General features: G+C 40.6%; 1 protein-coding gene across 4 annotated transcripts in view; it reads right to left on the bottom strand.

The window, feature by feature from the left end:
* Window positions 1-3,136: 3,136 nt before the first annotated feature.
* LOC146579744 (actin-binding protein WASF3) overlaps window positions 3,137-8,791 on the bottom strand; it is a 59,778-nt gene continuing 54,123 nt past the window's right edge. For all 4 annotated transcript variants that reach the window (XM_085264571.1, XM_085264562.1, XM_085264587.1 and 1 more), the window contains one exon: window positions 3,137-8,589. In XM_085264571.1, the coding sequence (XP_085120697.1) occupies window positions 8,432-8,589 (158 nt within the window). In that variant the 3' untranslated portion in view covers window positions 3,137-8,431. The remainder of the gene's footprint in view (window positions 8,590-8,791) is intronic.

Here is an 8,791-nt window from a genome sequence, read left to right as displayed (position 1 = left end):
CATTTGAGCTAGAAAAAAAATTCACCTGGTTACTGAAAGAAGAGAAGCTGCGCTTTACAGGGATATTTGGTGTATTACGGTAGCACAAACAGTTTGCAAGCTACTGCTCTGGAAAAAGAAAAGCCAACTCCACTTAGGTGCGCTTCACACTAGCGTAACTCCTCGACCATTTGGGCAAGAGAGACATTTCAAATGGTGACTAAAAGACAAGAAAACGAGCTTTACGAAACTTCACGGTGCATCATTAGGGGGCACAAGCTGCGACGGTCCAATCACATGTAAAAATTGATGACTCATGGAGCAGAATGACGGGTGTGGAGAAGTGGCAACGCCCCCAAAAGGCCTGGATATTTTTTAACTGTTGTTTCATTGTCACAACAATACAATAATGTAAAATGACTTCCAGATATTGAAAGCTGAGGGTATTCTGAGAAAAGGGGCAAAAGAATTCACTTATAATATGATTTTTGGCCCTTTTACAGCCAAAATTACCAAATATGTCGAGGCAGCCTTAATGATACATAATAATAATGGATTGCATTTATGTAGCACTTTTCGACACCCTCAAAGCGCTTTACAATTTTACTCGCTGTTGGAGGCAGCTACAGTTGTAGTCACAGCTGCCCTGGGACAGACTGACAGAAGTGAGGCTGCCATATCGCGCCATTGGCTCCTCTGGCCATTATCAGTAGGTGGTAGGTGAAGTGTCTTGCCCAAGGACACAACGACCAAGAAAGACAGCTGGGGATCGAACCTGCAACCTTCCGGCTCACATTCGCACCTACAGCCACCTTAGAATAATGAGTTAACCACATGAATGTCTTTGGGATGCGGGAGGAACCCACACCGGCACAGGGAGAACAGACAGACGGAAAGCCAATGTCCAGATGTTGTATTTGAACCTGTGGACGCTTTTGTTGTGAGATAATAGTGCTACACACTCTTCATCCACCTATAGTATAAAATTCATATTTGAGGTACAATTAGGTATGTAGTAGGGGTGCAACAATACACAAAATTCATGGTTCGGTTCGGTTCGATACTTTGGTGTCGATATTTTTTTGATACAAAAAAATGTTCATGCCTTTTTAAATTTGTCATTTATTAAAATTATAAATATATATTTTATCTCAAAAGTACAGTATTTAAATTTAATGTTGCTGAAACAACAAAGGGATAAAATAAAATAAATCTATCTGATCGAGAAATCACTCATCTTTGGAAAAGAGAGTTTATTACAGAGAAATGTCTCTTTCCAAAATAAAAGCTATACTATAGCTTCTTCTGGGCTATATTCTCAGCAGCATATTAAACATATCAGGTCCCCATAAGGAGAATCATGTGCTAATGGCTGTCTAAATGACTCGGGTAAAGTTTGTAGCATGCGTGCTTGTTGTTTTTGTCTGCTTCCACTTGTCTTTGCACGAGGATGATGTTGGAGTAAATGTGCAGTCATAGTCATAGGGTTAGGGTTAGGCGCCAGAGGGATTGTTCGCATAGGGCGCCAAACAGGCTGGGACCGCCACTGACTGACCTGTACTGTTACTCTTTACCTTGTAGTCTTTTTGGGTCTCAGAGCAGCTCGACAAAAACTGCTTGTCACTTGAAAACTGTATTTGGTCTCCTTGTCCTCCCTTTAAAACTACAGAAATAATGCCAACAGTAGCTCACACAACTACTATGTACTGTTTTATGTGCCTCTATATCATTTAGAGAAGGTGATATTTTAATCAGTGGTGAATATTTATTTATCTCAGCGCAGGACGGACTCAAACACTTGTCCTCTCTTAAATACAGTCTGTGCAAGTCATCCTGGGAACCGGTTCCATCAAGCACATTTTTTATTTATAGACCTTTGATTCCAAAATTAGATCCTGACTGAAATTAGGAGCAAAAACAAAGCAAAGAACAAAGCAAAAGGACTATCCATCACCAAGACATTTCTGTTTCTGAGCATGGGTCAGCTGTAGGTTTTTAGTCCGAAATAAAAATCTCTTCATCATTCCAGCATTTCTGCAGTGCTTGTTGTTTTTGCCACTGAACTGTCTCTCGCTCTCTTTTTTTTCTCTGTTTCCTTCACTGCTGTGTCACCATCTGTGCCCCAAAATGACTCCTCGGTCCAAAACAGCACCCATCGGTTCCTCCTCCACCCTGCCAATGGCCCAGAACGGCACGGCGCTGGGACCAAACGCGTCACCAGCAGTAGGCGTGTCACAGCGCTGAGAACATAAAGTGATGATGGCTGGATTTACGTCATTGCTGTGAAATGACAGATACTGCTGAGTAACACTTATCAGATTTGATTCTCTGTGAGAGAGGGGCTGGTAAGGTTTGCTTCTTTGTAACAAAATTTAAATGCACATAATTTGACCTGATGTTAAGGAGAAATGAATGCCAGAAAACATCAAATCATGTGCGTCACAGGATGTCTAACAACTATCAATGTATAAAAATCTCTCTATTATATCCTCCTGTTATAGAAGACTGAACGTGCCCAAATACAACTATTAATCTTATTTTAAATTGATTAAAGTTAACTGATAATGATAATTTGAAAATAAGCAAATACCTAATCAGCCAATCTTATGGCGGCAACTCAGTACATTTAGGCATGTAGGCATGGTCATGGACAACCTGCTAAAATCTAACCTCAAAATGGGGAAGAAATGTAATTCTAGTGATTCGATCCCAACTGATATGCTGGGATTTTTCCACACAACCAACCATCAAAAGAGAAAATATCCAGTGGGTGGCAGTTTACCGCGTGAAAATGCATTGTTGGTACCAAGAGGTAACGGTAACTCAAATAACCACTTGTTACAAACAAGGTATGCAGAAGATCATCTCTGAGTCTGTAGCAGAAAAAGACCACACCGACCACACAACTCAAGAGTCTCGATTTCTGCTGTGACATTCAGATGGCAGGCTCCATCCTGTCTCATACGAACAGTGATGTAATGCTGATGTTTTCTTAGCACGTTTTGCGGTGAGTGTTTTCACATGTGGCTGAGGGAAAAAAACAAAGGTGGGCTACAAATGATGATCCATTAGTGTGTCTACGTTAACCACAAGGGACACAAAAAAACAGGTCTGTGACTAATGCATAAAACCTAAAACAAAAGTACAGCATACACAGTTTTGTTCACCATTTATTAGCTATAGTTACATGCATACTTGCTTACAGTTGATTTTAGTGTGCAGTACACAGTTTCATTTAGTTTCATTGTCTAGGTTATATTACCCCAATTTTACTTTACAGGCTGCCTTACCAAAAGAAGTCTTTACAACATAGTTCGTTTTTCACATTTTCAACACATAACAAAGTTTTCTTAGAAGCCAGTAGCCATAGATACACAAGGTACGCTTGATATGCGAGGTCTCTGCTTTTGTTGCCAGGACCGGAAAAGCTGTCAGCACATCAAACAATACGGGAAGTAGCAAAATCGTCAAAGTCACAGCTTTACATTCTTAGAAGCTGCAGGGTCACCAGCTACTCCGGGCGAATTTCATGACTGAGTATATCTATGGCTCCAGCACAACAACACGACCATAGAATAAACAATCAGAACAATCAGAGCAATCAGACCACTTTTCTCTAGGTTTTTGCATCCTCCGTTACGATACAACCTTCTTCCTTTTTTTTTTTTCTTTAAATTCTAGGTAAATATTGGCCAGGTCTGTTGCAAATCCACTCTCTATCTCTTCATATGTGCTTTTTTTTGCTTCAGTAATAATGTCTATAAACGCAGGCCTTGGCACAAATCCTTAAATCTTATTCTAAACATTCAGGGAGAAAACCAAGAACCTGTCCACTCATTGTCCGCCCTTTAGTCCAGTTGTGAATCTCCAGCAGAGTGCAGTTGTTGAGTTAATTGAGTTTATATACAAGAACAAAAAAATTAAAGCTACTTTTGAGCCCTGTCCCTTTTTCAGAATCATGTCGTTATTGGGAATAAACCTGCACAGGTAAAGGTGAAAGTACTGAGCAGTCTGAACAGTCTCAGATACAGACTTAGATTATTACAGCAGGAGATATGGAGGTTGAGATTAGGCTGAATGCTGCTGAACACTTTACATGTGCAAGAGTAATTAGACATTGAAGTTAGTGATTGTACAATTAAACAGCTGTAATGTACAATTTAGACAAATGTGGAGTCCCACCAAGCACCACATGTCCACTGATGTCCCCCCCTTTTTTCTGAGCTAAATATGGCCGGCTAGTCAAAACTGTCATATTTTCAGGCTACTACAATATTGTGCAAAAGTCCTGATCCATCCCTCATCTTTTTGCATTTTGGAAGTAGGTGCAGTACCTTAGTTTCATGCAAACATACATGTAAATACAGCATATAAGGAAAAAACTGAGTTTGTATAATTCTAACAGACTTAAAAGTCAATATTTGGTGTGACAACCTTTATTCTTCAGCACAGCCTGAACTCTTAGACAATATTTCTTGTAATTTCTTTAAGTAGGAGTCGTTCTCCAGGCTTCTTTAGGGACATTCAAAGCTCTCTTTGGATGTTGGCTGTCTTTAGATGATCCCACACAAATTCAACAATATTGAGATCTGAGCTCTGAGAAGGCCAATTCATGACTGATAGCGTTTCATTGAGTGTGTTTTTCTATCCAGTTATGATTTTACTGCATTGGCAGTGTGTTTGGGGTCATTGTCATGTTAAAAATTAAGTTGCTGCCAATTGAATGATTTACCAATGGTACTTTTCTGTGTTCACAATTCACATAAATTTTGACACGATCTCCAAAACCACTGGCTGAGATGCAGCTCCAAACCGTAACACAGCCTCCACCGTGTTTTACAGATGTCTGCAGACTCTGACCTTATTACATCACTCCATCAGACCTGTTGTCACTGATTTTCAGTCCAGTTCTTGTGTAATCTGACATACCTCAGCCTTCCTGACAGCCACCCTTCCACTTCCACTGATTTCTAATGAGGCTTCAGTGAACAGTAGACGGATCATCTGAAGGTTCAGATGCATCTCTCAGGTCTGTTTCAGGTCTTTGTTGGATTTTTTTCCTATTTCTGACTTTTAGACAAAAATACTATTTATCTGTCAATTTTTCTTAGATTCAGCAAGAAAAATTAAAACCATTAAAACTTTGCAACAGGTTGCTAGTTACAAAGTACCTAAAGATACAATTTAAAATTATCTGTAAAGTTATCCTTGAATGAGTCATAGGTCAGTGTTAAGTCTCTGCTCAGGTACAAGGACTGAACTGAAAATGAGTGAAAAAGCAGCCAATGTCAAAGAAAATTCTGAAAGACCTTCACAAAGTCTGGAGAACGGTTACTCAAAATTTACAAGAAAGCCACGCTGCCTGGAAGCAAATATTTAAAAAAAATGAGGTGACTCAAGACTTTTGCACCATACAGCTTAATTCTAACCATGAATCCACGATTATGCACCTTGATTCATGAATCACTTTCCTTCTTAACAGCCTGAAAAAACTATTTTCACCTTTAACTTTTCAAATCTAAAAGTTGTAGAGCAAACCTTTTAATGTAATCTTCCACATGTACACTTGTACTTTTTTTGGTTAGGTGGGACCGTTGAATATCAGAAACTGTTCAGAGCGCACGTTTTCCTCACAAATTAAAAACCGACTGAAACGCTGTTGGGTTAATATCTCTGCCGCAGTGCTAGCACACGGAGGAGTAGAACTCCACTTCCCACAATGCTTTGCAATTAAAGGTTGCAGCATTAACAACAACAAAGAAATCGATTAACTGAAAAGAAAACTAAAACCAATATTAGAATTTGTCTTTGCAGGATAATGTTTAAAGGTCAATCTGGTAACAATAATAACAAAAGATCACCCTTTACGTGGCTTCTGTGATATACCTGTTTTATCTGGTACCTTCATCCTGGCCTGGACAGTTAGAAAAGCCTAAAATAAATCAAAGTGAACAACTCACTGCAGCACGTTTGAAAAAAGAAAAAGCACATTATAAAAACACTACAGTCCAACCAGCTCATACCGAGGATTAGCCAAACCTATACCGAAAACAGAGAAGAGAGAATATACTGTAGATTACTGCCGCGAGCCTCTTACATTTATGTATTTATAGTCCAGGGGCTGCGTTCACAAAGCCTCCACAGACAGCAGTGCTGACCCAGGGTCGAGTGAAGGAGTGGACATGACCTTTGACCCTTGGGCTTTGTGAGAGCTGCTCCAGCTGTGGTTTAAGTGTGGAAGCGTTTATAATAAGACCAAGAGCACAGCACACAGTCACTGGCTGAAATGTCAGGCTTCACTTTATGAACGAATACAAAAAATACCAAAAACTAATTTCATGATAGTCACTGTTCAGACTGGGCAGATGGGGCTCAATTATTCAATGAGAGGGAAACTCGAACGAGGCTGCTGGCGCTTGTTTTCCCACACCAGCTTCATCCTGGGTGGGTGGAGTCTTTTATCACAGTTTCATCACACTATTCTAACGTTAGAAGGTATGTTTTTAGGAAATGCACTGACCCAACCCCTTTTTTTGTTTTTGAGAGTTTGGCTGTCCAATCACTTTTGTACCCAAAACGTACCTGGAGAGCCAGCTTCCACATTTCTCTGTGTAGTTTCTGCCTGTAAGCTAACGCCAGCGTACTGCGAGCTCATAAACACACCTGTGACATAAAATATTACTCTGAGCATTTCGAATGCTGCTGATCGTGTGTTTGTTTGATATTATGAATAGGACCTCTTTAAAAGAGCTGTATAATCATGTCGAGGAACATTTTCCAGTGGGCTCAAATATGTTAATGCATATTATCTGGCTTTGAGAATAAGATTATCTGCTCATCGGTGGCCCAACAACACTGGAACTGGTTTGTTTACATGTCCCAACTGTAGAAATATCCCACCAGCATAATCTGTATATAAAAGATGGCCCCAGCTAATGGTCTGAAAAGTGAAGCCAACATGAAAGCTGGAGTCTTTCTTCAACCAGCAGGGGGAGACCTCGTGTTGTACATTAATCGATGGGAAACCCCCTAATCTTTCTTCTTCTGTGACTTTACGTGTCGATGTTGCACGTTCTCCCTGTATCATTGTAACAGTCAGGAAGGCCTCACTAACTAACGGTAGGCCCAAAACTCAGAGTGTACAGCATGTACGTCCAACAGCTAACTAGCACTTGTTTATGGCTGTGTAGCTTTGAAATGCTTTCTTAAAAATGTAATTTCATACATCCTTTGTAACTTAATCCAACCCCATTAGTTTTTCCTTAGTACGCTAGTGGCTCAGTCACACTGGAGTAAAAACCTCAGAAGAAAAAAAAGGTGGTTACCTGGTAATTGCATTGGATTTTTTTTGCAATCACCAACAGACTTCAAGTAGATACAGCAACTAACTGGTCGTCCAGAGCTTCAAAATGCTGCACCGCCAACCTTCTGGGCTTTCACCTCGACTGCACAGGTTGCCTGGTGGGAGGCAATCGGTCTCCAAACAAATGCAGACTGACTCGAACACTTGACTCTCAGACTGACTGGCAAAGGTTTGCAAATCACTGTCCTCTAATTTCTAAACACCAGAGAGCACAACTCGTCTATAACGCGTCTCTTTGCAATAGGAGACTCAGCTCAGCTGGTTGCATACTAGTTATATTCCAATATAAAAGCAGGGTTGTTGAGTGCATGTGTCAATGTGACTGAATCATAAACTAACGGTGCTCTCCAGACAAGCGTCTCCAGCTGTACGTCCCTCCGCAGAGCACTTTTATCTCCCGTTAGCTACAGCTACATTAGCCACATCCTGTTAGCATGCATGACAGCTCACTACACAGAGATAATGCTGCTCCTGCTGTCTCATGCTGGTTCAGATGAGCCAAACTCTCAAAAGGTCAGTGTCTCCAAAGGAAGGTGTGCGTGTTTCATAAACAGGCATGACCCAGAAAGCTAGCGAGTTATCTGCTAATAAGCTATTTTTCTTTATTTTCCCTGATTATCCTTACTCGTTTCCATAAATCCTTTCTCAACATTTGGTAGAGGAGTTAAGATTGCACTATAATTAGTTTGTCTTGTGCTATATACCTTGTGTTTTGTAAACACGTCGCCCCCATACTCACTAGGGGCCCACCTGCACACAGAGCCTGTAATATTGCTAATAGAGCGTGTAGGGGAGGGGGAGCTGCTGAGTACTGAGTGTTGTTAAAGGTTAAAAATAAGCAGATGTGGGGCTGAAACAGTGTGTGTGGTTACTGTGCCATACGCCCTGGGTGGCTGGACACAAAAACCTCTCTGGTTTAAGTTCACAAACAGGTGTGTGAGAAATGTATGACTGATATTCTTTTTTAATCAGACTTTTTTAGTTGATGATGAACATTAAAACTAACCAAACCCCTTAAGTTTCAACTTAGCGTCACATTTCTCCCCCTTTAACTCTCCCCGCTTCATCTCTCTATTGTTTTTTCTTCTTTTAGTCGGACCATTCGTTCTCGTCGAGCTCGGAGTCGTCGTCGGACTCGCTGTACTCCACTGCGATACGACGCGACAGGATCGTGGCCACGTCGTTACCAACGGGCTCCCTCTTTGCCTCCTGCTCCCTCTGCTCCTGCACCTTCCTCAGCTGGATACCTGGAGGGGGCAGAGGAAGGGCGGAGTTAACAAAAAAAAGATAATTTCTATTAAGAAATTTAAGTAAATTCTTGGGGTTTTTTTTATAGTGTAAAATCTTTAAAACATTTAAAATTTCTTTATGTGTTTGTTCCACCAAAATCAAACTATTTTGGATGCAAAGGCATTTTTCAGTTATTCAAACTCATCCATCCTGGTAGTT

This window comes from Mchenga conophoros, linkage group LG3 (assembly GCF_057382185.1).
Source record: "Mchenga conophoros isolate Kocher_MC1m ecotype Shallow Benthic linkage group LG3, M_conophoros_male_GT1.1, whole genome shotgun sequence".
NCBI lineage: Eukaryota > Metazoa > Chordata > Actinopteri > Cichliformes > Cichlidae > Mchenga > Mchenga conophoros.
Note: the sequence above shows the minus strand (reverse complement) of the source record. Positions and strands in the feature narration are given on the sequence as shown.